This window comes from Chlorocebus sabaeus, chromosome 16 (assembly GCF_047675955.1).
Source record: "Chlorocebus sabaeus isolate Y175 chromosome 16, mChlSab1.0.hap1, whole genome shotgun sequence".
Taxonomy (NCBI): domain Eukaryota; kingdom Metazoa; phylum Chordata; class Mammalia; order Primates; family Cercopithecidae; genus Chlorocebus; species Chlorocebus sabaeus.
The window spans coordinates 4,592,395-4,619,795 of record NC_132919.1 but is presented as its reverse complement, the minus strand read 5'-3'; the positions used below and the strand labels follow the sequence as shown (position 1 = coordinate 4,619,795).

General features: G+C 51.1%; 2 protein-coding genes across 5 annotated transcripts in view; one reads left to right on the top strand and one right to left on the bottom strand.

The window, feature by feature from the left end:
• Positions 1-2,344: 2,344 nt before the first annotated feature.
• On the bottom strand, positions 2,345-13,614 carry ARRB2 (arrestin beta 2). Of its 4 annotated transcripts, none has more exons than XM_073004601.1 (16): positions 13,371-13,614; positions 9,356-9,386; positions 9,065-9,199; positions 8,022-8,082; positions 7,864-7,908; positions 7,448-7,644; positions 6,779-6,838; positions 6,303-6,370; positions 6,042-6,177; positions 5,719-5,803; positions 5,379-5,451; positions 4,435-4,572; positions 3,542-3,625; positions 3,369-3,448; positions 3,201-3,255; positions 2,345-2,589 (listed from the first exon to the last, which is right to left on the bottom strand). In XM_073004601.1, the coding sequence occupies exons 1-16, from the start codon at positions 13,391-13,393 to the stop codon at positions 2,541-2,543; spliced, it is 1,320 nt and encodes a 439-aa protein (XP_072860702.1). In that variant the 5' UTR covers positions 13,394-13,614; the 3' UTR covers positions 2,345-2,540. The 4 variants fall into 4 exon arrangements, with proteins under 4 accessions (XP_072860702.1, XP_008008122.1, XP_008008126.1 ...); XM_008009931.3 differs by having other exon boundaries at positions 2,345-2,900; positions 13,371-13,607; XM_008009935.3 differs by lacking the exon at positions 9,065-9,199 and having other exon boundaries at positions 2,345-2,900; positions 13,371-13,595.
• A 4,015-nt stretch (positions 13,615-17,629) lies between these two features.
• PELP1 (proline, glutamate and leucine rich protein 1) overlaps positions 17,630-27,401 on the top strand; it is a 31,218-nt gene continuing 21,446 nt past the window's right edge. Inside the window, exon 1 of the mRNA XM_008009928.3 lies at positions 17,630-18,049. Within this exon, the coding sequence (XP_008008119.3) occupies positions 17,651-18,049 (399 nt within the window). The 5' untranslated portion in view covers positions 17,630-17,650. The remainder of the gene's footprint in view (positions 18,050-27,401) is intronic.

Here is a 27,401-nt window from a genome sequence, read left to right as displayed (position 1 = left end):
TTTTGGATTCTTCTTGGGAACTTCTGACTCAGAATCTGGAAGGATGGAGCCTGACTCTGGATTTTTACCATGGCACCCCGAGGGTTCTGATTCTCCTGAAAAAAAGTTGAGATTGGCCAGGCGCGGTGGCTCACGCCTGTAATCCCAGCACTTTGGGGGGCCGAGGTGGGCGGATCAGGAGATCAGGAGTTTGAGACCAGCCTGGCCAATATGGTGAAACCTTGTCTCTACTAAAAATACAAAAATTAGCTGGTCGTGGTGGTGTGTGCCTGTAGTCCCAGTCATTTTGGTAAGCTGAGGCAGAAGAATTGCTTGAACCCGGGAGGCAAAGGTTGCAGTGCGCCAAGATTGTGCCGTTGCACTCCAGCCTGGGTGACAAAGCGAGACACCATCTCAAAAAAAAAAGGCCGTGCGTGGTGGCTCACGCCTGTAATTCCAGCACTTTGGAAGGCTGAGGTGGGTGAATCACGAGGTCAGGAGTTCAAGACCAGCCTGGCCAACATGGTGAAACCCCATCTCTACTAAAAAAACAAAAATTAGCTGGGTGTGGTGGTGGGTGCCTGTAATCCTAGCTCCTGGGGAGACTGAAGCAGGAGAATTGCTTGAACCCAGGAGGCAGAGGTTGTAGTGAGCCAAGATCATGCCATTGCACTCCAGCCTGAGTGACAGAGCAAGACTTTGTCTCAAAAAAAAAAAAAAAAAAAAAAAAATTGAGGTCCCTGGGCTTAGAGGTCAAGGAGCAGGTGGACGGGAACGGGAGGGATGCTGGAGATGGTTTTAGAGGGGATGGTTCTTCCGCATGAGAAAGTCCAGGGTCTGCAGGGGAGGCTGCTGCTGTGGCGGGGTAAGCAAGGTCACGGGCCTTTGGGCAGCACTTAAAGCTTGTGGGTAAATGGCGATTTAACTAGACGTCATAAGCCATAACATAGACTAAAGGCCTGTGCGAGCCGCCCCCATCTGGCTCAGCAGCCAGAAGGAACGACTTTGCCTGTGGCTGTCTCTGTCCCAGTCTCTCTGGCCTCTTCAGGTTCCAGATGTTCTGTTTCCTCCTGCCTTCACACGACACTGCCATTGCCCAGAACGCTCATCCCTGCACCGTCCCCGAACTCCCCTCATCTTTCACTTCTCTGCTTAAAGGTCACTTTCTCAGGGAAATCTTCCCCAAACCCAGCCTAGCTCAGAACTCCCTGTCACGTGTTCTCCTAGCTCCGGTACTTCTCCTCTGAAGCAGAGATATTGTAGTTACGTAACCAGGGAGGCCGGGGACGATATCTCACACCTGTAATCCCAACACTTTGGGAGGCCGAGCGGGTGGATCACTTGAGGTGAGGAGTTTGAGAACAGCCTGACCAACATGGCGAAACACCGTCTCTACTAAAAATACAAAAATTAGCTGGGAGTCGTGGCAGGCGCCTGTAATCCCAGCTACTCGGGAGGAGAATCGCTTGAACCCGGGAGGTGGAGGTTACAGTGAGCCAAGATGGCGTCATCGCACTCCAGCCTGGGCGACAGACTGAGACTCAGTCTCAAAAAAAAAAAAAAAAAAAAGGAATGAATTAAGGTTTTTTTCCCTTCTACTGCTATACTATGCCTCGTACCTTGTAGGGACTCAAATCAAGATATTGTTTGTGGAATGAATGAAGGAGCTTTAGGAGGAAGGTTGGGCTACATCAGTGGAAGGAGATGATAGAGGTGAGAATTGTTCATGGAGTGATGCTAACTCCCTCCAGGCGAGCCTGGGGCTTCAGTCAAGCCTCAGAGAGTCCCTGATGAATGTCCCAGGAGCAGCACTAGGATGTGGTCCCTAGGACAGGGCCTCATGGCAGCACGACGTTCTTGCTGCCCAAGCCTCAGCTTCTGTGTTAGAATGTAGGTACCAGACTCCAGAGACGTCCTGTGGCTTTTCTGGCGAGGCCCGCGGTTGTGGCCCCACCGAGCCACAGGAGCACACTGCTTGAGCAACCATAAGGAACAGTGGAAATGAACACGACTCGGTCACAATAGGTCACAGGTGGTCATGCATGTCAGCCGCAACAGGGAAGAGCCTGCCCTGGCTAGCTCCTGTGAGTGTCTGTCTGCAGGCGGGTTAGCTATTACGACCCCTATAAATGACTAAGTTTACTTTGTGGTCTTATCAAGCCTCACCCCTGAGTTTGGACTAAGTCAAGTTTTGATGTTTACCTTGGAACACAGCCACAGCACAGTCATCCCATAAGCATTTACTGAGAGCCTCTGTGTCAGGTGGCTTTTGGGTGCAGAAGAGAGACTGGGTCCTCCCCCACAAGCTAACAGAATCATGGACAAGCACAGTATACACTCTCTAAACACTACAGAGAAAACACACTCATGCTTAGTAAAAGATTTATTTTTTTCTTTATGCTCAGAAACAAAGAAACAGCCTTGTCCACAAAGGGTCTCCTCGTGAAGGAATGGGGGCAGACAGAGTGATCATGGGAGGTGTTGGTGTGAGGTTGAGTGGGAGTTTTATCTCCCTCTTTCCCTCCTGTCACTCCTCTTTTTACTGTCCCCTTCCAGAAAATTTAGGTATGAACACAGCTTGCCACCCACTGCGGGGCTGGAGAAGCAGAGCTGCAATCAAAAAATTAATGCCCACATTCAGCAAAAGAGGGTCCAGTGCGTATCATGGTGGGGGGTGCGGGGGAGAGAGTAAAGGGGTTGGTTGAAGAAGCTTCCAGGTGGAGGGAAAGGGAAGAGAGGCTGGGACAATCCCCCAGCGACAGTGGGGATCTTGGTCCTGCCTTCACCTCTTCCAACCCCATCCCCTCCCTTCTTCCCGCCCCGCTTCCTAGCAGAGTTGGTCATCATAGTCGTCATCCTTCATCCCCTTCAGCCGAAGCCGGGCAAAGTCCTCAAACACAATGTCATCATCTGTGGCATAGCTTGGTGGTGGGAAAGAGGGGTGTGAGGTGAGGGCTTCTGACTCTTTTCCCAGCCTCCCACTGCCTGCCCTTCCCCAGGCTGGGCCTCTGGGACAGAGGCGTTCGAACAGCAGTGAGACCAGAGGTATTCACAGGAAGGGACAAAGGTAGCAAGAGGCAGCCTCACAAGGCCAAGGCACCTTGATTTGATGCTGCAATCCCCTTCTCCCCCCAAAAAGCAAGGAAGAGGTATGAGGGCAGATTTGAATGTGACAGGAATCTTTGTCCCAAGAGGGTGAAGTAGGGGAATGAGTTTCTTACTTGGTATCAAATTCAATGAGGTTGGTGTCCACAGGGACGTCTGTCTCCGGAGCGGCTGGGGGGATGGGAAGAGGGGGTGTGGGGGTGGGTGCTGGAAGGGCCAGTTTTCCTCCACTGGCCCTGCTTCAGGCCCTCCCTCTGAGGGCTTGGGATGGGTGGTGTGCTCACCTGACTGGGGTCTGGGGAGGGGGGTGTGGTCGTGGGGCTTGGGGTGCATAAGAACAAAAGGCAGCTCCACAGAGACATCCCTGGGGAAGGGGAGAGGGATCGTGAAGAGGATGACGACACAGGACTATCGAGAGCCAGTATGACCCCCACCCAGGCCCCCTCATGACACTCACCCGCCTCGAGACACCACCAGCTTCACCTTGACCCTGTAGGACACCAGGATTCCCAGCACCTCCTTGTTGGCACCCTCCTTCACGCTGCAATTGAGGGTGGTGGAGTCAGACCAGGGCCCATCACCCTGTCACCTGGCCCACTGTGGGGTTCCCATGGGGCCTCTGGGCAGGACCACACACTCGCACAGGCCCGCGGGGCCCCAGCAGCCCAGGCGTGCGGTTACGGTACAGTGCGCACTGCACTCCCCGTGCAGAGCCTCCTGTGGTTTCTCTCCCGTAAAAGCTGACGTCCTTCTCCGCTAACAGCACTGCACCGTCTGGCTTTCCATTAGCCCCTGACCTCACCTCCTCCTCCTCTCCTGCTACTTAGTTCTTCTCGCTAAGTTGCCTTCCGGGCCTGCTGTATGTGGCTGTGCAGTGAGAATCCTGAACAAAGGCACCAGGAAAGGTGAAATCCAGCCCTTTGTGAAGCTGGGGACCTCCAGGGCTGCTCCTGCCCGAGGGCACGATGGCACCTCCCCATTCCTCTAACACTCCAGGCTGCCCCACCTCTGAGTCTTTGTTTTTTCTCTGCCCAGAACCCTCCTTTCCTGCTCACCCATGTTGCTTACTTCCGCTGGGTCCTTGCTCCGAATTCACCTTTGCATCCCACTGCCCCCCATCCCTCCCTTCTCTGCCTGGCTTTTTCTCCTTCATACTTGTCACTAAACCTGCTGTACAGTGACCACTGATTGGATTTGTCTAGCCTCCCTCTCCTAGAATGTAAGAGTTCTTTTTGTCTCTTCTGTTCACTGTACCTCCCTGGCACCTAGGATAGAGCCTGGCACATAGTTAGCACTCAACTGACGTCTGGCCCCTGGCCTGCGGGGGACCCGCCCCAGCCCCACCCTCACATGGTGCTGGAAGCCAGGTTGGTGTCCTCGTGTTTGAGTTTCCCATCCAGGGCGAGACCCCGCTTCTCCCGGTTGTCACTGAGCAGCGGGGTTATGGTGTACACCTTACAGAACGTGGAGCTGGGAGATACCTGGTCACTGGGGGTGGGGACAAGAGAACAAGACGCTTCAGGGGGCTGGACTGGGCGAGGGGCGGCCTATCACCCCCAAGCAGCATCTCCCCTTCACCAGTCCCTTTTCTCTTTGGGCACAGGTCACAAAGGAGTAGGTTTTGGCTCAACGTGCTCAAGAAAATTAGCAGCCCAGAGGTACCTGGCTGTAGAGGGAATACCCTTTTAAGTGAAGATGGTGGCTGGTCACGGTGGCTCACGCCTGTAATCCCAGCACTTTGAGAGGCCATGGCGGGTGGGTCACTTGAGGTCAGGGGTTCAAGACTAGCCTGGCTAACACGGTGAAACCCATCTCTACTAAAAATACAAAAAATTAGCCTGGCGTGGTGGCAGGTGCCTGTAGTCCCAGCTACTCAGGAGGCTGAGGCAGGAGAATGGCGTAAACCCGGGAGGCAGAGCTTGCAGTGAGTCGAGATCACACCACTGCACTCCAGCCTGGGTGACAGAGTGAGACTCCGTCTCAAAAAAAAAAAATTAAAAAAAAAAAAATTAAAAAAATAAATAAAAATAAGCCAGGTATGGTGGTGCATGCCTATAGTCCCAGCTACTTGGGAGGCTGAGGCAGGAGAATCACCTGAACCCGGGAGGTGGAGGTTGCAGTGAGCAGAGGTCGCCCCATTGCACTCCAGGCTGGGCAACAAGAGCAATAACTCCATCTCAAAAAAAAAAAAAAAATAGTGGCGATGGCTCAGGAAGAATTCTTCCCCCACCTCACATTCTCCCGATCCTGCTCTTCTCCCCCAGACTGGGACCTGGGTCTCTCCCGATACTCACTCTTGTTCGAGTTGAGCCACAGGACACTTGTACTGGGCGGTGCTGAAGAGGCAGATGTCGGCGTACTGTCTCACTGTGGGGGGGACGGGGTCAGGCAGCTCTGGACGGAGCACAAGCCACCCCCATGACACAACTCCAGACCCCGTGGCGTGGCCCCTCCATGCTCCTCCCCCGGAAGCAGTAAACACTGAGGCTCCCTGTATCATTCTGGAACAACCTAAATTCTTTGAGCCCTGGTGGGTCTCCCGCCCTGGGAAATGGCCTGGGCTGAGATCACACCAGGAGCCACCTGTGCAGTAACGCCCTCCCCGAAGACCCCCTTCCAAACCCCACCTCCTACCAGAGACTTTGATCTTCTTGACGGTCTTGGTGGAGTTGTTGGTGACGTGGACATTTACACTGAGGGGCTCCCCATGGTAGTACAGCTTTTGGGGGGAGGGGGTCATGTGAATTGGATCTGGTTTTTACTGGTCCCATCATCAGTGTGTCCCCAAACACAGCACATTGTTCTGGCCCCCTCCCATCAAACCCAAGCATACGGCAACTCTCCACATCCAGCCAAGGCAACCTCCTTTACAAATGTCATCTTGACGTGTGGCTTCGCCCCCCCTCCCCTGGGTCTAAACTGCACCGTGGCATCCGCGTCACCCTCTCACACCCCACCTCCTTGTCCAGGGAAGCCTCGAGGTGCAGGGACCGGTCAGACATGAGGAAGTGGCGTGTGGTTTCTGCTGAAGGCTGGGGGCCGGGTTTCTCTGGGGCAAACTGTACCTTTCGGATCACCAGCCGCACAGAGTTCCTGGGATGGGGGTGGGGGCAGAAGGGGGTCAGTCCTCAGATACCTAGACCCCTACTCCTCCCCCGAACGGGGCCTGGGCTCCTGGAAAGCCTCCTCTTACACATAGAGGAGGTCGCTTCCCTCACCTTTTGTGGCTTTTCTCCTCTAGTGACTTAGCACAGAAGGCTCGAATCTCAAAGTCTACGCCGCAGGCCTCAGGAGGGGGAGAAAAGGCCACATCTTACCCAAGGCTCCCGCCACCATCACTCCCCTTCCTTCCTCCCCCTTCCCTCCTCTTGGGCAGGGATGCTTGCCCCATTGTGGTCTCATGACCCTGGCGACCAAGTCTTCTTCCTCTCCAAAGCCCCGAACTTGGCAGAGGCTTGGTCATGGTAGTGCAAGGGGCAAGGGGAGTCCCCATCCCCAGATCCATGCAGGTCCAGAGAGCAGGAGGCAGGGTCACGCGTGCACCACCATACACACCCCACTTCCATGGAGACACTGGCCTACCCTCGGCCCCACCCTGGCATCTCGACAGTTCACCCTCTGGCTCAGCTGTGCCTCCAGGCTCCTGCTGGCCCCTGTCCTGCCCTAGGAGCCCTCAGAGCTGTTCCTCCCATACCTTTCCTGTGTCCTCTGGTCCTGGCTGCAGTGTGACAGAGCATGGAAGATTCTGGGGTATCTGTGGCAGAGGAAAGAGAAGACTTCAGTTCTTCCAGAAAGCCCCCAGATCTTCCTCCACATCTCAACTTGCGAGGCTGGAGAGGTTGGGCGTGGTGGCTCACGCCTGTAATCCCAGCACTTGGGAAGGCCGAGGTGGGCGGATCACCTGAGGTCAGGGGTTCTAGACCAGCCTGACCAACATGGCGAAACCCCATCTCTACTAAAAATACAAAATGAGTCGTGTGTGGTGGCGCACGCCTGTAATTCCAGCTACTCAGGAGGCTGAGGCATAAGAATCGCTTGAACCCAGGAGGCAGAGCTTGCAGTGAGCCAAGATTGTGCCACTGCACTCCAGCCTGGGCGACAGAGTGAGACTTTGTCTCAAAAAAAAAAAAAGAAAAAGAGGCTGGAGAAAGGACTCTTGGGGATGAGAAAGGAGGAAGGAAGGGACCCAGAGAGGAGGCAGATAATCAAGGGCTTCCTGAATGCATGGGCACCCTGAAGGGAGGTGGATCTAGGGTCTCTGCCTCACTGTTTCTTCCAGATCTGCCCATAGCGGTGCCTTACCCCCACCCCAGACACAGTCCCAGCCCAGCCTCCTGGCCCTCAGAGGGTGGGGCATCCTCACGGTGAAGAAGAAGGGGTGTGCATGCTGGCCAAGCTTCCTCAGCAGCCGGTCCTGCAGGCGGGTGGGGGGCCGGGGTGGGTTGGGCACTGGGGGGAAGGCCTGGTAGGTGGCGATGAACAGGTCTTTACGGAAGGACAAGCCCAGCACATCCAGGTCTTCACGGCCATAGCGGAAGGCGCAGGTGAGGGTCACAAACACTGGCAAGGGAGGGTAAGATGTGTGGTAAAGAGCCCCGCTTCCCCAGTCCCCAGCACCTAGCAGCCGCTGCTCCTCCCTCAGCAGCATAAGACTTGCCTGAACCCTACTCCTGGCTTCCACCTCCAGCCTCCATCTCTCTGGGGTGCCCTTCCAAGGCCAGCCCATTTCACTTCCCTAGCCCCCACTTGCCCTGAGCCCCCTGGACTTGGGGCCAGTACCTTTGCGGTCCTTCAGGTAGTCAGGGTCCACAAGCACCACGCCATCTAGGAGGGGGACATACCAGCTCACTTCCCGAAAGAGCCGCCGCCCCCTCTCCTGGGCCCGGGAACTTCTTCCCCTCTTGGGGAATGAGCTGCCCCTTTCTGGGAACACTTACCTACAGGGTCCACCTTGTCCAGGTGATCTACGAAGTCCCGCTTGCCCAAGTACACGGTGAGCTGAGGATGTCAAGGGGTCACAGGGGAGATTGGGGAGGATGGTGACAGGGCATCGGAGCCCTCAAAACTGGCTGCCCTGCCCGGGGATCTCCAGGCTGGGCTATCAGGAAGGAATTTCTCCAGGTTTCCTCCCAACAGTGTTGGAAGGTGAGGGTGGCGGCGTTTCTCAGACTAGTAGACCTTAATTAATGCTTTTTAGCTGCTCCCTAATCTCTGCACACCTCTGCCCACCAGCCCGGTGTGTGTGTGTGTGTGTGTGTGTGTGTGTGTGTGTGTGTTTGTGTCCTCAGCCCAACCAGTCAGGGGTGTGTGTGTGTGTGTGTGGCCTCAGCCCACCCAGTCAGGTGCGCATGTGAACATGTATGTGCATGTGTGTCTGTGTGTGTGTGTGTGTTTGCATCCTCAGGGAGGACTCAGTCCAACTATCGAGGTGTGTTTGTGTGTGTCTGTGTGTGTGTGTGTTTGCATCCTCAACCAGCCAGAGGGGTGTGTGTGTGTGTGTATTTGTGTCTGTGTGTGTCCGTGTGTCTATGTGTGTGTGTGTCTTTGGATCCTCAGGGAGAACTCAGCCCAACCAGCGAGGTGTGTTTGTGTGTGTCGGTGTGTGTGTGTTTGCATCCTCAACCAGCCAGAGGGGTGTGTGTGTGTGTATTTGTGTCTGTGTGTGTCCGTGTGTCTATGTGTGTGTGTCTTTGGATCCTCAGGGAGAACTCAGTCCAACCAGCGAGGTGTGTTTGTGTGTGTCTGTGTGTGTGTGTGTGTTTGCATCCTCAACCAGCCAGAGGGGTGTGTGTGTGTGTGTATTTGTGTCTGTGTGTGTCCGTGTGTCTATGTGTGTGTGTCTTTGGATCCTCAGGGAGAACTCAGTCCAACTAGCCAGCTAGAGAGCAGCTGCCACCCTCACGAGGTCCCCTCAAGGGGCTCTAGGATCAATAGGCCATAGCCTGGGTGGGGGCTGTTAACTTTTCCCAGCCCCACGCACCTTGGGTTGGGCCCTAGGAGGGCTACAGGCACATGGCTTGCTTCTGGCCGCCTCCTCTGTGGTCTGCTTGGGGACCCAGGCCTGCCCCACCCAGCCTGTGGCTGGCTCAGGCTGAGCAGCCTCTGCGGCAAGGGGCTTCAGGAGGGAAGGAAGTCGGCTCTTAGCTGTCACAGGAAGTGGGGAGCTAGGGGTTGGGGATCATCTTTGGGCAGGTTGGGGATCGTCTAGGGGAAGGCTGGGCTTTGTTGGGGCCCAGGGAGGGTCGAAAGGGTAAGTGCTGTGGAGACTCACCTTGCAGTTAGGGCTCGACTTCTTGAAGACCCTAACAAAACAGAAAGGGAAACCCCACTGCCTCCCTCAGACTCAGCAGGGACCCCACACCAGGACCCTCTCCCTCCCAGGCCTCCTGCCTGAGGCTGCAGGGCTTTGCCCAGCTCTGCCCCTTTCCCCTTCTTCCCGGAAGGTCCTTCCTATTTCTAACATGGCGGCAAGGGGAAATGCCCCTTCTCTTGTCCACCCTCCTTCGTCCCCGTCCCTCCCTAGTAATGGCCACTGGTTGCCCTAGGAACCACCCAGGCTCTTCCCAGAATGGGCAGGTTGCCGCAGTGTCTGGGTAAGACCTAACCATCTTTCCATCTGGTCTACAGCTCTGACAGCTGGAGCATAGAGGAGAGCAATGACCCTGGCCTTTGGCCCTCAGATAGTTTCTACCATACGCCCTACCCAAGTTTGACTCTACTCTACTCACCTCCAACTGTTCCCAACTCCGACCTCAACAGCTTAAAAGCCTATTTGAAGGCCCAGCCTTTAGGAAGCTGACCCAGTCCAGACTCTGGTCACACCTTGTTGATGTTTTACTTGTGGTGTGGTAGCACACACGGACAGTTAGCTGCCTCCCTCCTCAGACTGTGAGCCTCGGAGGCCTTATTCATTTACACATCTCCAGCACAGTGCCACCCATATCATGAAGATGCTAACGCTGCTAACATTTCAGAGTGACTACTCCATGCCCAGCACTGTTCCACGTGTTTCAAATGTGTCATCTCTTGTAATACTCTGTTGTTTGAGACGGAGTCTCACTCTGTTGCCCAGGCTGGAGTGCAGTGGCGCGATCTCGGCTCACTGCAACCTCCACCTCCCACGTTTAAGTGATTCTCCTGCTTCAGCCTCCCAAGCAGCTGGGATTACAGGCGTGAGCCACCATGCCCAGGTATGTTTTGTATTTTGTTGTTTTTTTTTTTCCGAGACAGAGTCTCGCTCTATCACCAAGGCTGGAGTGCAGTGGCGCGCTGTCAGCTCACTGCAACCTCTGCCTCCTGGGTTCAAGTGATTCTCGTGCCTCAGCCTCCTGAGTAAGTGGGATTAGAGGTGCCTGCCATCATGGCTGGATAATTTTTTTTTTTTTTTTTTTTGAGATGGAGTCTTGCTCTGTCGCCCAGGCTGGAGTGCAGTGGCGCGATTTTGGCTCACTGCAACCTCTGCCTCCCAGGTTCATGCCATTCTCCTGCCTCAGCCTCCCGAGTAGCTGGGACTACAGGTGTCCACCACCACGCCTGGCTAATTTTTTGTATTTTTAGTAGAGACGGGGTTTCACCGTGTTAGCCAGGATGGTCTTGATCTCGTGATCTCGTGATCTGCCTGTCTCGGCCTCCCAAAGTGCTGGGATTACAGGTGTGAGCCACTGCGCCTGGCTGCTAATTTTTATATTTTTAGTATAGACGGGGTTTCCCTATGTTGGCCGGGCTGATCTCGAACTCCTGACCTCAAGTGATCCGCCCGCCTCAGCCTCCCAAAGGGCTGGGATTACGGGCTTGAGCCACTGAGTCTGGCCTGTATTTTGTAGTTTTTTAGTAGAGACAAGGTTTCCCCAGGTTGGCCAGGCTGATCTCCAACTCCTGACCTCAGGTGATCCACCCGCCTCAGGCTCCCAAAGTGCTGGGATTACAGGCGTGAACCACCACGCCCAGCCTTAGGTTGCAGTGAGCCAAGATTGCGTCACTGCACTCCAGCCTGGGTGACAGAGCAAGACTCCATCTCAAGAAAAATAAATAAATAAATAAATAAATAAAAAATAAATAAAATAAAATAAAACTACCCAGTGATGGAGGTCCTAATGTCTCTATTTTCCAGGTGAGGAAACTGAGGCAGAGAGCGGTTAAGTGTTTTAAGGTCACAGAGAGAGTAAATGGTGGGAATTAATAGAAACCAAGGCGGTCTGGCTCCGAGTCTATCCTCTCAATCAATATTACACTATCCATCTCTGTAGTTGGCATCAATAGTTTGTTGAATTGAAGGGTATTTGCTTTCCAGTTGCTGAAACAATTTAAGCCTGGACTCCACCCATTGCTGGGAGGGTAAGGAAGTGTTTGGCAATCCCAGTGATCTGGCCAATTGTGAGCCTGTTCTTTGAAGCATCACCTTACTCCTTCCAATCCACTCTGCCTCAGCAGTGATCCCTGGAAAGGATCCTCAGACAGCAGAACGTGAAATCCTGCCAACTAGCCCATCCCTCCTCCAACTCTACCACCCCATTCCCAGAGGACCCCAATGGGCAGGTTGCCGCAGTGTCTGGGTAAGACTTAACCATCTTTCCATCTGGTCTACAGCTCTGACAGCTGGAGCATATAGGAGAGCAATGACCCTGGCCTTTGGCCCTAAATGGTTTCTACCATGGGCCCAGTTTCTGCTACAACTTCACTTGTCCCTTCTTCCCAGAAAGCCAAGCTGTCCAAAGATTATAAGGTAAAGGGTATGGAGGCCCCCAGGTATTCCTAACCAATAAAAGAGAATAAACATCGATATGGTGGCAGCTAGAATAAACATCCTATCTTTTGTCCCAACTTGGGAGCTGAGTGCTGTGGCATCATCCAGGCTCTCCCTCCCCTTTGCTTCTGGTTTTCCTCTTTGTCCCAGGGTGTCCTCCCATTAGGAGCCCTGGCACAGGGCTGTGACAGCCACAGTCAGTGGGCCAACTGGAGTGTGGCTCTGGGACAACTGCCCTGGAGCAGCTGCAAGGCACCTGCCCTTTGGATCCTAACCCAGCCACCTCCTGCCAGGCTGAGGAGGAGCAGCGTGCAGATACTAGGCTGGCCAAGGAGGCAGAGTGTGGGGATGACCAGGGAGGTGCCCAATGGGGGCCGGGGTAGCTGAAGCAGATGTCCTTTCACACTTCCTGCTATTCTCTCTATTTCCTGTGGCCCAGAATTTGATGGAGGTGAGGGAAATTGGGTCAAGTCAGCAGTCCCCTTTGGTCCATCTGTCCCACTCCTTGAACCACATAACGGAAATCAGGGGCCTCCCACAAGTCAGCAACTTCCCCTTTCTCTGGGATGTTTAAACCCTAATCCAGGACGCCGATCATCTCTCTGGTGATCTCTTTCTGATACTCATCTACTTGACGCTCAGAAACCTGGGTTCTCATACTCTATAGGTTGGAAGTGGGGTCGATATGATGCTTTGCAGAGCAAGCCAGAGCTCAGGACCAGTTCCCTATCCCCCATCCCCTCTGGGTTGAGGCCTACAGCCCCAACCTTTCTGTCTTTTGCTCCTGCTCCCCTGGGACTCAGGCATTCACCCCTTACCCCTTGGGGGTGTTGAGTCACAACAGGAAGTGGATTTTGCTAGAGACCAAAAAAGAGAACTCGGGGTATCAGTGGAAGGAAAGAGCCTTGATTGCACAGAAAACATCCGGGGAGTGGACGCGCGCCCAGCGTGAATACTGCCTCCCCCACCCCCAGGGAGAGGGATCCGATCTAGTTTCAGGGAGGGTCCAGCTCTCCCAAGATGAAGCTGTTGCTCCTGGCAACCCAGGGGAAGGTAGAAGTTTGGATGAGGAGCCACCCGGCCCTCGGGACAGGTGTGGGCAGCGCGACTACCTGGGGGATATTGGACAGGAGGCTTTGCATTGGCTTGGCACGAGTCTGGAGTGGATCCCCCCTCGCGGTATCCAGCCTCCCCGTACACGACCCCTCGGGGCCAGCCACCTGCTCCTCCCTCCGTCCCTGCATCGCAGCCTGCCCAGACTATTGGCCACGGGAGAGCCCGGTAGTCTGGCCCCACATCCCTGAGAGAACCCCGACACCGGTTTTTCTGATCCCCCTCAGGCCTCGCTTTCTGCAGGGGCCCGGGCATTTCCCCCCCAACCTCATTATCCTCGAGGACCTGCGCGTGCGGCCCCGGATGGCTGTCCCTAGGGACCCAGGCGTCCGGCCCCCAGATCCTCTCCGCTGCGTCCTCGTCTGGGACCGTCCCAGCCCCCGCCCCGAGCAGCCGCCCATGCCCCGCCGCGTGGCCCCACCTCCCTTACCTGGTCCCGGGTTTCTCCCCCATGGTGCGCGCGCCCGCCGCCCGCTCGGTTCGCGGCTCGCTAGCAGCCTCCTCGCCCGCTGCCAAGATCCCTGCTCCTCCCCGCGCCAATGCGCACGCGCGCCCTCCGCGCTCTCGCCTCTTCCCCCTCCCTCCCGGCCCCGCTCTGGTCTGGGGGAACCGGGGCCAGATGCGTCAGCCGGATCGCGCGCGCCGCGGCGCTGCCCGCCCTCTCCTAGCAGACACGCGGGGCCACTGGCTCCGCCCCCAGCCCTTCGCGCTCCGTCCCAGCCGGGGAGCCCTCCCCCGCGCGCGGGGCCAGCTCCTGCTCTTCCCGTCCATCTCCCCGCCCCGCCGCAACCCCTTGAAACCGATTGGACCCCCCTAAACCAAGGCGCCCGCCTTCCCGGGGATCTAAGTCTTTCGATTGGCCCTCGGCATCCAGAACCTTTAGGGGTCTCCTCCCCTTTGTTTGCTTTCTCAGTGGCGGTGGGGGCGACCCGGCTGTTGGGGGCGGTGGAATGAGCTGAAGCGCCGTCTGGGAAGGAGGATGGTGGGGGGGAACACGTGGGTGAGCAGTTCAATTGGTGATGCTTGCTTCAGTGCGCGCGGCTCACCTGCTCCACGCGGAGCGTGCCGCCTTCTGTGGCCAGCCCTCCCGCTTCTTCACCGCAGCGTGTCAGCTCCTCCTGGTGTCTACATTTGATCTTCGCAGGGTTCCCTTTTCCAATGTCTCTGACTATCCATCTCCTTCACCCACCCATCCCAGCTAACATCCACTCGCTCCCATCCATCGATCCATCTATTGACCCACCCATCCGTGCCTATTTTATGCTATTTACTATGCCAATCGATGGGGACACATATGAATTACCATGGCCCCTGACTTCCTAGAATAGTTGAGGAGACACATACACAGGTATTACCCAGGAATGCTATTACAGAGGTCTGAGTCAGAAGACACAGCCACTAACAGCGCTCGGCCCGGGCGGGGGTAGAGGGAGTGCAGGCTGTCCAGAGCGGAGAACATATGAGGACAGTCTTCCTGAAGGATGTGCAGAAGTTTTTTTTCTTTTTCTTTTTTTTGAGATAGAGTCTCGCTCTGTTGCCCTGGCTGGAGTGCAGTGGCGGCTTACTGCAACCTCCGCCTCCCGGCTTCAAGCGCTGCCTCCCGGGTTCGAGCACTTCTCTGCTCCGCCTCCCAAGTAGCTGGGATTACAGGCGCTTGCCACAATGCCTAGCTACTTTTTCTATTTTTAATAGAGACGAGGTTTCATCATGTTGGCCTTGGTGGTCTCAAATGCCTGACCTCATGTTCCACCTGCCTCAGCCTCCCAAAGTGCTGGGATTACAGGCGTGAGGCACCATGCCCAAGACAGGGCATTCCAAAGAGAAAGACAAGGCACATCCTGTTGTGTGGTGTTGGTGGGGAAGCCTGGAACAGGTTGTGGAGGATTTTGTATAGCAGATGAAGGACAAGACTGAGGGCCCCACAGAAGGACATGAGGAACCAGTAGTTTTTAAAGCAGGGGGGGCCAGGCGCAGTGGCTCACACCTGTAGTCCCAGTACTTTGGGAGGCTGAGGTGGGCTAATCACCTGAGGTCAGGAGTTCGAGACCACTCTGGCCAACATGTTGAGATTTAGGCTATAATCCCAGCTACTCATGAGGCTGAGGCAGAAGAATCACTTTAACCTGGGAGGCGGAGGTTGCAGTGAGCTGAGATCATGCCATTGCACTCCAGCCTGAGTGACAATAGCGAAACTTCATCTCAAAAACAAACAAAACAAACAAAAAACTTCCAAAAACCCAAAAATGAGCCAAGTATAGTGGCTAGTGCCTAGAGTCCCAGGTACTAGGGAGGCTGAGGTGGGAGGATCGCTAGAGCTGGGAGGTCAAGGCTGCAGTGAACTGTGATTGTGCCACTGCACTCCCGCCTGGGGAAATACCTTTTCAGCACCTTTTATGTACCAGGCACTGTTCTAGGTGATGGGAATAGCATGGTGTAGGAGACAAGAGCCCTTTCATGGAGTTTGTATTTTAGACAAAAGAGATAGTTAATAAATAAGAAAGCAAATAAAGTTCTGCTAATGACATGAATTATAAGCAGGGAAATGTGATGGAGGTTGATGGGGGTTGGAGTGGGAGCTACCTAAAAAGAAGCCCTCTCAGGACGGCAAGATAGTGTCAGTTACATAGGATCAAAGGACAGTTTCTCCAGCAGAATCAGCAACATGTGCAAAGGTTCTGATGTGGGAATGGGTTTTGCTGGAGAATAGCAAGAAGCCTAGTTTGGCTCAAGAATAGAAAGAGAGAAGGAAAGTTGTACTTGTGGTATGTGTTGAGGTCAGGGAGGTGGGTATGAGTCAGATTGGGTGGATTTTTGTAGGCATCAGTGAGAAGATGGGATTTCATTCTCATCACATTTGGAAGCCACAGAGGGGTTTCAGTAAGGAGTGACAAGAACTGGTTTACATTTGAAAAGACCACCTTGGTTGCTGTGTGAAGGGACTACGAGGGTGCCAAGAGGGAAGCAGAGAGTAATGAAGGCTTTGTAAGAGGCTATTGTAAGAGACTAGGTGAGAGTGAATGGTGATGTGGACCCGAGTGGCAGTGGAGATGGAGAAAAATGAACGCTGTTGGGTTAATGTATTTTGGAGGCAGAATGCCAGGACTTGAAGGATTGGATAGAAGGCAATAAGAGGAAAAATGGCCGGGCGCGGTGGCTCAAGCCTGTAATCCCAGCACTTTGCCAGGACGAGACGGGCGGATCACGAGGTCAGGAGATCAAGACCATCCTGGCTAACCCGGTGAAACCCCGTCTCTACTAAAAAATACAAAAAATTAGCTGGGCGTGGTGGCGGGCGTCTGTAGTCCCAGCTACTCGGGAGGCTGAGGTAGGAGAATGGCGTAAACCCGGAAGGCGGAGCTTGCAGTGAGCTGAGATCTGGCCACTGCACTCCAGCCTGGGCGACAGAGCAAGACTCCATCTCAAAAAAAAAAAAAAAAAAAAAAAAGGAAAAATGGGCGAGGCGGGGTGGCTCACACCTGTAATCCCAGGACTTTGGGAAGCAGAGGCTGGCGGATCACTTGAGGTCAGGAGTTTGAGACCAGACTGGCCAACATGGTGAAGCCCCGTCTCTACTAAAAATACAAAAATTAGCTGGGCTTGGAGGCGGGTGCCTGTAATCTCAGCTACTTGGCAGGCTGAGGCAGGAGAATCACTTGAACTCAGGAGGCGGAGGTTGTAGTGAGCTGAGATCACACCATTGCACTCTAGCCTGGGTGACAGAGCAAGACTTCTCAAAAAAAAAAAAAAAAAAAAAAAGGAAAAATGATGACTCTTAGATTTGAATCTAATAATCACAAAAGTACACAAAGATAGAGGTATTAGCGTGTTCACTACAGTGTTCGCATTAGCAAAAAGCTGGAGCAGCCTTTAAGTATTAATTCAGCAATACAATTATTAAATCATGGTGCACCCATTTCATTCATACCACAGTTTAAAAAACAGCATAAAGGTCATGAGTGAAAAAAAGCCACACGCAGACCCCAATCTTGTAAAATATTCATTTATGTGCTTGTGCATAGACTAATATTAGGAGAGTATAGACGCTACTGGGGCAGGGCCTTGCGGGGAGGGACAGTTTTTCTTTTTACTTTATGCCCTTCCATACTGTTTGAATTGGCTTTTGCAAGGCGCACATCTCGTATCATTTCTGAAGTTGCAAATGTAGTTAAAAATGTCTGTGATTTCAAGTTACCTAGAGAGTTATTGATTCCCGCGCCGGGCGCGGTGGCTCACGCCTGTAATCCCAGCACTTTGGGAGGCCAGGGCAGGCGGAACACCCGAGGTCAGGAGTTTAAGACCAGCCTGACCAACATGGTGAAACCCCATCTCCACAAAAATACAAAAAAATTTGCCGGGCGAGGTGACGCGCGAATGTAACTGCAGCTACTCGGGAGGCTGAGGTAGGGGAATCGCTTGAACCCGGGAGGTGGAGGTTGTGGTGAGCCGAGATCGTGCCACTGCATTTCATCCTGGGCCACAGAGCGAGACTCCGTCTCAAAAAAAAAAAAAAAAAAAAGAGAGTTATTGATTCCTACAGCCAAGATGTCCCGAGACTCCGTTTGCTAAATGAAAATCGTTCGGACTTTGGCGCCTTTTGTCCGGACCACGTGTACCTTAAACATCACAGGACCGCCTCGGACACGATCACCCGCCATCACTCCAGGAACCCAGCACCCCGGTGCCTCGGCGTGCAGACTGCTCTCGCCGCGCATGCTCCTTCCCAGCCTGAGCCCGCGAGTCCAGCCGGCCTTCACCCAGTGCGCAGGACCGCAGCCCCCTCCCCACGCCCACTCCTCAGTAGGCCGCCGTCGCGGTGTGTTTGCGTCATCGCGCCACGCCACCACTGGAGCCCGGGGGAAGATGGCGGCAGCCGTTCTGAGTGGGCCCTCTGCGGGCTCCGCGGCTGGGGTTCCTGGCGGGACCGGGGGTCTCTCGGCAGTGAACTCGGGCCCGCGGCTCCGCCTGCTGCTGCTGGAGAGTGTTTCTGGTTTGCTGCAACCTCGAACGGGGTCTGCCGTTGCTCCGGTGCATCCCCCAAACCGCTCGGCCCCACATTTGCCCGGGCTCATGTGCCTATTGCGGCTGCATGGGTCGGTGGGCGGGGCCCAGGTGAGTCCGTGGCCCGCGTGCCCGCGGCCCTGTGGGGAGGTTGGCGCAGCACCTGTGCGCCGGGATTGCGGTGCAGTGCAAGTGCGATAGGAAGGTTGAGGGAAGGAGAGCTGCGGGCAGAAAGGGGATCCAGGTATCATTCCGGACGGGATGCGCGTATTTCTCCTTCATCGGCCCTGAGTTTCTCCAGGGGAAAAATGGGCCTTATTTTTCTGTTGTTAGTCTATTGGTCGGCACACAGGAATCGATTAGGTTCCAGGCCCAGTCACTCACTAGTTGTATAATCTAAAAACCTCTTTTTCCTCTGGCAATATCTGTTTCGGGGATTGTTTTGACTGACCTAATGACGCATTCAACAATAAACATTTTTCCGAGCTCTTACTGAGGGTCAGATACTGTACTAGGCGCTCCGGTTACAGACGTGGTGGCGATATACAAAATGCTGCGAAACAAGATGAGAATTGAATATCAGGGGTCTCTAACCTTATCTGAAGACTGACAGAGATTTTCCAAAGGAACCGGCGTTTAAGCTGACACGCTAAGGATGAATAGGTGTTGGGTAGGGAAAAAAAGATGGGAGGGGCTGTTCAGTCAGAGGAGAGCTCATGTGGGAAGGCCCTGTGGTAGGAAGGAACTGGAAAGAAGGACATCGCTCCTGGGGCTCAGATGTGGAGGGGAAGAGAGTCGGTACAGATGAGACTGGTGAGGTGGGTAGGCAGTGGTCGGGTCATGCAGAGCGTTTTAGGCCGGGTTAGGAACCTTTGAACTTCTATAAGAATGGAATCTAATATCCATTCAGTTCTGCAAGCTAGACACTCAAGAAATTCTAAACTCTTCTTCATACACCTCCATATGCAATCTATCAAGTCCTGTTGATTTTATCCTTTGAGTAGTTTTCAGATCTGTCCACTCTTTTCCATCTTTCTCATTGCCCCCAATCTAGCTCGAACCCGCCATCTTGTCCAGGTGAAAGCACTGATTCTAAGAAGGCATATTTCTAGCCCATAATAGCTGCTGCTTTAACAATCTCCTGTCCTCCTCCTTCTCCCACTAAACCTCCCCCAAATTCTACCCATCTTTCAAGACCCATATACAGGAGATCTTCTGTGTCCACCCTTCATTCCTGGGACCTTCCCAGCTGTATGCTACCTTCCAGGAAGACGGTTGTCACAGCCTGCTGGGTGGTTCAATAACCTAAGCCCCGGATTTATCACAGATAACCCTATCTGTTTGTCTTTAACATTACTCTGCATAGTTGAGGGTGACAAAACTATATCTCTGCTATCTCAGCCCAGTATCAGAGGCTGCAGCTGATTATGTATTTTCTCTTCTCTCTAAATTCCCCTCTTGTAATTTATGTGGTTTTCGTCAGTCAGTTATATTACAGCGGGTTTTTTTGTTTTTTTTTTTTCCTGTTTTCTTTATCTCACAATAGTCCCAGAAATTTTTTTTTTTTTTTTGGAGACAAGGTCTTACTCTGTCACCCAGGTTGGAGTGCAGTGGCATGATCTTGGCTCACTGCAACCTCCATTTCCCAGGCTCAAGGGATCCTTCCACCTCAGCCTCCAGAGTAGCTGGGACCACAGGCACGTGCCACAGTGCCCGGCTAATTTTTGTATTTTTGGTAGAGACGGAGTTTTGCCATGTTGCCCAGGCTGGTCTCAAACTCCTGAGCTCAGGCGATTCACTTGCCTTCGCTTCCCAAAGTGCTGGGATTAGAGGCATGGGCCACCATGCCTAGCCCCCCAGAATTTTTTTTTATAAGTATTTGTGAAATATTACCTATCCTGCCTATAAATGTGTGATTTCTTTCATCTCTTTCAGGCCTTCCTCTCCTCCCTCAAAGTCAACTACATGAACTTAATGTCTTGCTTATTTTTCTTAAATGTCTGAAGTCTAGTAGAATTTTGAGTAAAGAAGCTAAGTGATGTGGGAAACTAGGGCCCCACTTTAATATTTCCTGTGCTACATTTTTAGATACATCCTGCCTTGAATTTTTTTTTCTACTTGTGTTCTTTGAATTGGATCCTCAGTACATGGGATTATGTGGAGGGTTTCCTTTCCTTCCCCAAAGGTTTCATTCAGCAAACATTTATTGAGTATCTGTTATATTTTAGGTACTGTTTCTCGTCTCTAGGTAGACAAATAAGACATGGTCCTTTCTCTCAGAGAATTCCTAGTCTAGTTAAGATGAGACATGAAAGTCAGCAAATAGACCTGGAGCTTGTGAGCAAGGGGGATCCACTGTTTGATCATCTACCTGCCAACTTGTCTTTGCCACAGGTGCTGCAAGTTCAGTAGTTCCAAAATGGAACCATCCTAGCACAGTGCTCTGTATCTAGCTTGGAGTATATTATAGCAACAATCTTCTAACGGGTCTCCTTGACTTCAGTCTTACCCTCTTTAATCCTAGCTGGAGTGAGCTTTCTAAAGTAAAATTCTGATCCTGTTTGCAGCTTTTAAAAATCCTTCAGCCTGTGGGCGTTCTTTCCTCAGAGCCTTTGTACTTACTGTTCTCCTCTTGGAATCCCTCTCTATGCAGCGCTCTCCCCCCAACTCCCATCCTGGTTCCCAGTCTTCTCAATTTGCTTATTTGTCACTGCCTTTGGGGTATATTTCTTGGCCACCTATGATTGACTGCTCTTTATCCTACTGTTTGTTTATTTATTTCACATATGCTTACAACCTCTCTCCCCTACACTTGACAAGTCTTTAATTTGTTTTTGTATGTAATTAATAAAACTTATGTAAAATTTCAGACATAAACAAGTAATATTTTCACCACCCCACCCTATGCTGCCCCCGTCACCCAAATTTAACAGTGAACACTTGCCAGTGTTATTTCATTCCTCCCATACCTTGGCATTTTTTTTTTTCTTTTTTTGGTGGAACTTTTCTTTTTCTTTTTTTTTTTTTTGAGATAGGGTCTTACTCTAACACAGGCTGGAGTGTAGTGGCCAGAATATGGCTCACTGCAGCCTTGGCCTTGACCTCCCAGGTTCAAGTGATCCTTCCACCTCAGCCTCCTGAGTAGCTGGAGGTGTGCTACCACCCCGGCTAATTTAAAAAAAATTTTTGTAGAGATGGGGGCTCTGTATGTTGTCCAGGCTGGTCTTGAACTCCTGGACTCGTGATCCCCCTGCCTTGGCCCCCCAAAATCCTGGGATTACAGTGGTGAACCACTGTGCTCAGCCTGGTGGGCCATTTTAAAGCAAATTCCTAACTGTCATTTATCCTGTATATTGTTTTGAAGGACAGAGACAGTGTCTTGTTCTGTCTTCTACGCCTCAGCCTCCTGAGGGGGGAAGGGATTGCAGGCCCCCACCACCATACCCAGCCAATTTTGTATTTTTAGTAGAGACGGAGTTTCACCATGTTTCACACCCGGCCACTTTTTGTCATATTTTAGAGTGTACTCCTACTTAAATAAAAAAATTTTCTGCCTCAGCTTCCCAAAATGTTGGGATTACAGGGATGAGCCACTGCACCTGGCCTCGCTTTCTGTTGGATCATTTTCATCAGCATACAGCTCAAAACTTCACCCTCGGCCAGGCGTGGTGGCTCACACCTGTAATCCCAGCACTTTGGGAGGCCGAGGTGGGTAGATCACAAGGTTAGGAGTTCAAGACCAACCTGGCCAAGGTGGTGAAACCCCATCTCTATTAAAAATACAAAAATTAGCGGGGTGCAGTGGCAGGCATCTATAATCCTGTATTCTCAGTACTCAGGAGGCTGAGTCAGGAGAATGGCTTGAACTCAGGGGATGGAGGTTGCAGTGAGCCGAGATGGTGCCTCTGCACTCCAGCCTGGGCAACAGAGTGAAACGCCGTCTCAAAAAGAAAAGAAAAAATCGCCCTCTAGGGCTGGGTGCAGTGACTCATATCTGTAATCCCAGCACTTTGGGAGGCTGAGATGGGTAGATCATTTGAGGCCAGGAGTTCGAGACCAGCCTGACCAACATGGCGAAACCTCATCTCTACTAAAAATACAAAAATTAGCTGGGTGTGGTGGCACAAGCCTGTAATCCCAGCTACTCAGGAGGCTGAGGCAGGATAATTGCTTGAGTCTGGGAGGCAGACATTGCAGTGAGCCGAGATTGCGCCTGTGGACTCTGGCCTGGGCAACAGAGGGAGACTTTGTCTCAAAAAACAAATCACCCTCTAGCTACTGCCACATTTGCCATTTGTGTACTTCCTTTTATGGCAAAAACTCCTTCAAAGTGTTATCTGTGCTTTTTGTCTCTCATTCTTCTTTTAGCATTACTTTGAAATAACTGAAAATTTACAGAAAAGTTGGAACAACATTTGAAAGAATTTCAATATATACTCTTCTCTTAGATTCTCCATTTTTTTTTTTTTTTTTTTTTTTTTTGAGGAGTCTCAGCTCACTGCAACCTCCGCCTTCCAGGTTCAAACGATTCTCCTGCCTCAGCCTCCCAAGTAGTTGGGATTACAGGCCTGTGCCACACACCCTAGTAATTTTTGTATTTTTAGTAGAGACTGGATTTCGCTTTGTTGGCCAGGCTGGTCTTGAACTCTTGACCTCAAGTGATCCACCTGCGTCGGCCTCTCAAAGTGCTGGGATTACAGGCCTGAGCCACCATGCCTGGCCGGATTTCCTAGTTTTTAAATGCATATTTATGTTATCATTCTGATAATGACAGATCTCCTAAACTGTCATTCTGAGAATAACGTAAATGCACATTTAAAAATTGGAGAATTCTGGGTGAAGAGGATACAGGAATTATGTCAAATATTTTTTCTGGGTCAATTTAGGAGTAAGTTGCAGATATGATGTCCTTTTACTTTGACATATTTTAGTGTGTATTTCCTTAAAAACAAGGACATTCTCTTATATAACCACACTCCATCATCATGATTGGAGAATTAATATTGGTACAATAAATTATTTAAGCTGTAGATCTTTTTTAAGTTTTGCCATCAGTTCTCCTAAAGGCACCCATTATAACAACAACAACAACAAAATTGCTAGTCCAGGATTTAATGCAGGGTCACACATTGCATTTAGTTTTTTGTTGTTGTTTGTTTTGCTTTTTTTTCTTTTGAGACAGCCTCACTCTGTCGCGTAGGCTGAGTGCAGTGGCATGATATTGGCTCACTGGAACCTCCGCCCCTTGGGTTTAAGCGATTCTCCTGCCTTAGCCTCCCAAGTAGCTGGGATTACAAGTGCCTGCTACCATGCCCGGCTAATTTTTTATTTTTATTATTATTATTTTTTAGTAGAGATGGGGTTTCACCATGTTGGCCAGGCTGGTCTTGAACTCCTGACCTCGGATGATGCACCCACCTCGTCCTCCCGAAGTGCTGGCATGAGCCACTGCGCCCAGCTTGCATTTAGTTATAATGTCTCTTTAGTCTTCTTTAATCTGAAATAGTTCTTCCGCCTTTGTCTTATGATCTTGATATTTTTAAAGAGTACAGGATAGTTATTTTGTAGGATGCCCCTCAGATTAGAATCTAATCATGAGGAAACAACAGACAAATTAAACTGGAGCTTTGTGCGTTTTCAGCAAGAAGATTGCAGAAGTCGTCCAGGTGCAGTGGCTCATGCCTGTTATCCCAGCATGAGATTCAGAGGCTTAGTGGGGAGGCCGAAGTGGGAGGATCAGCGAGTGCAGGAGTTCAAGACTAGCTTGGGCAACATGGCAAGACCCCGTCTCCACAAAAAAGAAAAAAACTCTGCAGAAATGATGTGTCATTCTTGGTGCATCTTATCAGGAGCACGTGTTCTAGGTTAAGCGGGTCCCTGCCAGGTGTTTTCACTGTTAAAACGGTATGATGTTTTTCATTTGTAATTAAGTGTCTTGGGGGGAGATAATGTGAATGTCTTAGATCTTGTCAACCTTTCACCCACTTATTTTAACATCTATTAAAGGTTCTTCCCTGAATGAATTATTACTATGATGGTTGTTCCGTTGAACTCCTTACATTCAGGCTTTTAGCCTCAATGCTGCCGAAACAACCCTTTGCTGGGTGAAATGGTAACTCTTGAAGATCACTGGTGTCCATCAAGACATTAAATTCAAAGGTCAATTTGGGCCATCATATTTGACTTATCTGTACCATTTGATACAGTTAATTATACTTTCCTGTTTAAAAAACTGTCTTCACTTGACTTCTGGGATGTCTCTCCCCTGTCTTTTTGTTTTTGTTTGTTTGTTTCATTGAGACAGTCTCGCTGTGTTGCCCAGGGTGGAGTGCAGTGGCACAACCATAGCTCACTGCAACCTTGATCTCCCAGGCTGAGGCAGTCCTCACTCCTCAGCCTTCTGGGTAGCTGGGACCACAGGTGTGTGCACCCACACCCAACTGATTTGTTTGATTTTTAGTAGAGACGAGGTCTCACTATGTTACTGAGGCTGGCCTTGAACTCTTGAGCTCAAGCAGTCTTCCCACTTTGGCCTCCTAAAGTACTGGGATTATAGGCATGAGTCACCTCTCCCAGCTTCTCTTCTCCTGTTACCACACTGGTTACTCCTTTCCAGTAAAGACTGATCCCTCCTCACCTGTGTGACCTCTGAAGGTTTGAGTGCCTACAACAGTGCTTGCACTGTTTCTCTTCTCTCTTTGTTCTCTTGGTGAACTGATACAGTCTCAAGGCCAACAACTCCTGAGTTTACATCTCCAGCCAGGAGTTCTCTTCAGACTTGTCTACCCAGTGGCTATTTGGCATCTCCATTTTCGTGTTAAATACACATCACAGATTGAACAGCTCTGAAACTGAACTCCTGATTGTCACCCCAAAACCTGCTCCTTCTGCATTAGTTCCCTTCTCGGTGAATGGCAGCTTCATCTTTCTAGTTGCTCAGCAAAAAAACTTGGCATTATTTTGGACCCTTCTTTTTATTTTCCACCCATATCCAATTTGATGGCAAATCCTGTTGTCTCTGCCTTCAGAATACATCCTGATTTTGACTGCTCTGTATCTCCACAGTTACCACATTCTTCAAGCTGCATCATCATTTGTCTGGCATATTGCAGTAAGCTCCTAACTCATCTGTGTGCTTCTTCCTTCTCAACAAGACAACACAAATGCTGTTTGTTTAAAAAAAAAAAAAAAAAAAAAAAAGGCAAACCAGAAGTCAGATATTATCACTCCTCTGCTCAATTTCTCTCTGCCCTTCACAGCTTTTATCTTATTCAGAGCGAAAGTCTATAATCACCTATATGGCTCTGCACAGTCTGGCCCCACTACCTTCATCGTTGGTTACTTCTCTCCACCTTGCTCACTTTTCTCCAGCAACGATTTGTCTCCTTGGTGTTCTTCAGAAATACTAAGTGTACTGTCATCTCACAGTCTTCGCTCTTTTTATTTTTCTTTTTTGAGACAGGATCGGAGGCTGGGTGCAGTGGCTCACACCTGTAATCCCAGCACTTTGGGAGGCTGAGGCAGGTGGATCACCTGAAGTCTGGAGTTCAAGACCAGCCTGACCAACATGGAGAAACCCCATCTCTGCTAAATTTCAAAATTAGTTGGGCATGGTGGTGAATGCCTGTAATCCCAGCTACCTGAGAGGCTGAGGCAGGAGAATTGCTTGAACCCGGGAGGTGGAGGTTGCGGTGAGCTGAGATCGTGCCATTGCACTTCAGCTTGGGCAACAAGAGCGAAACTCTGTCTCAAAAAATAAATAAATAAAAAATAAAGAGATAGGATCTTGCTTTGCCGTTCAGGCTGGAGTGCAGTGGTGGTGATCATGGCTCACTGCAGTCTTGGCTTCCCGGGGTCAAGCAAACCTCCCACCTCAGCCTTCCAAGTAGCTGTGGCCATAGGTGCCCTCCACCACATCTGGCTAATTTTCAAAAATTCTTTGTGGAGATGGGGTCTCCCTCAGTTGCACAGGCTGATCTTGACCTCCTGGGCTCAAGTGATCCTCCTGCCTTGGCCTCCCAGTGTTGGGATTACAGTCATAAGCCCCTTGACCAGCCTCTGTTTTTTTCTTTTCCTGGAACACTCTTTGTTTTTTATGGTTATCAGTATGCCTTTTTATAAAAACAGCTTCATTAGGCTGGTCACGGTGGCTCACTTCTGTAATCCCAGCCCTTTCGGAGGCCAAGGCAGGCAGATCACCTGAGGTCCGGAGTTGGAGACCAGTCTGACCAATATGACGAAACCACAGCACCACGTCTGGGTAACTTCTGTATTTTTAGTAGAATTTTAGATTTTTTTAGTTTCGTCATGTTGACCAGGCTAGTCTCAAACTCCTAACCTCAAGTGATCCACCCGCCTCGGCCTCCCCAAGTGCTGGGATTACAGGCGTGAGTCACTGCCCCCGGCCAGATTTTTTTTTTTTTTTTTTTTTTTTTAAAGAGAGAGAGTCTCATTCTTTTGCCCAGGCTGGCGTATAGTAGTGTGTTCATAGCTCACTGCAGCCTTGAACGCCTGGATTCAAGTGATCCTTCTGCCTCAGTCTCCCGAGTAGCTGGGACTGCAGGTGCATGCCACTGCACCTGCCTTATTTTTAAAAATTTTTGTAGAGATGGGGATCTCGCCATGTTGCCTGGGCTGGAACTCCTGGCCTCAAGTGATTCGTCTGCCTTGGTTTCCCAGAATTTTGGGATTACAGGCCACCATGCCTGGCCAAAACAGCTTTATTGAGGTATAATTCACAAACCATACAATTTAACATTGTATTTTTTTATTTTTGATTGATTGATTGGTTGATTGATTGATGGATTCTTTTTTTTGAGACAGAGTCTCACTCTGTTGCCCAGGCTGGCCTAAATGGCCTTTTTGGAGATGCTTTTTGTACCTACTCTCCTACATTAAATCCTGTCCTCTTTACCTACTCTGGGCACTCCTTCCTTCCTTACTCTGCTTTATTTTTCCTTGGAGTCCTTAGCACCCTCTGATATACTATGTATTTACTTTGTCAGTTGTTTCTGTTTCTTCTACCTAGAAGATAAGCACCTGGCACCTAAAACAAGGTCTCACATGAAGTATATGTCAAGTAAATTTTTTTTTTTTTTTTTTTTTGAGAGTCTGGCTCTGTTACCCAGGCTGGAGTGCCGTGGCACGGTCTTGGCTGACTGCAAGTTCCACGTCCTGGGTTCACGCCATTCTCCTGCCTTAGCCTCCCGAGTAGCTGGGACTACAGGCACCCACTACCACGCCTGGCTAATTTTGTGTATTTTCAGTAGAGATGGGGTTTCACTGTGTTAGCCAGGATGGTGGTGATCTCCTGACCTGTGATCCGCCCGCCTTGGCCTCCCAAAGGGCTGGGATTACAGGCATGAGCCACCGCTCCCAGCCATGTGAAGTAAATATTTATTGAACAAATGAGTAAACGTTTTCCTCCACAAAAGGAAGACACCTTATTAATTTTATTCAGCTC

Bases quoted from the DNA above. Each gene is read 5' to 3' on its own strand.
- ARRB2 (XM_008009931.3), bottom strand. From the start codon at position 13,393: ATGGGGGAGAAACCCGGGACCAG. The intron at 9,387-13,370 runs GTAAGGGAGGTG...CTGTTTTGTTAG, and splicing joins GGGGAGAAACCCGGGACCAG to GGTCTTCAAGAAGTCGAGCC. The intron at 6,839-7,447 runs GTGAGGATGCCC...CCTCTGCCACAG, and splicing joins CACACCCCTTCTTCTTCACC to ATACCCCAGAATCTTCCATG.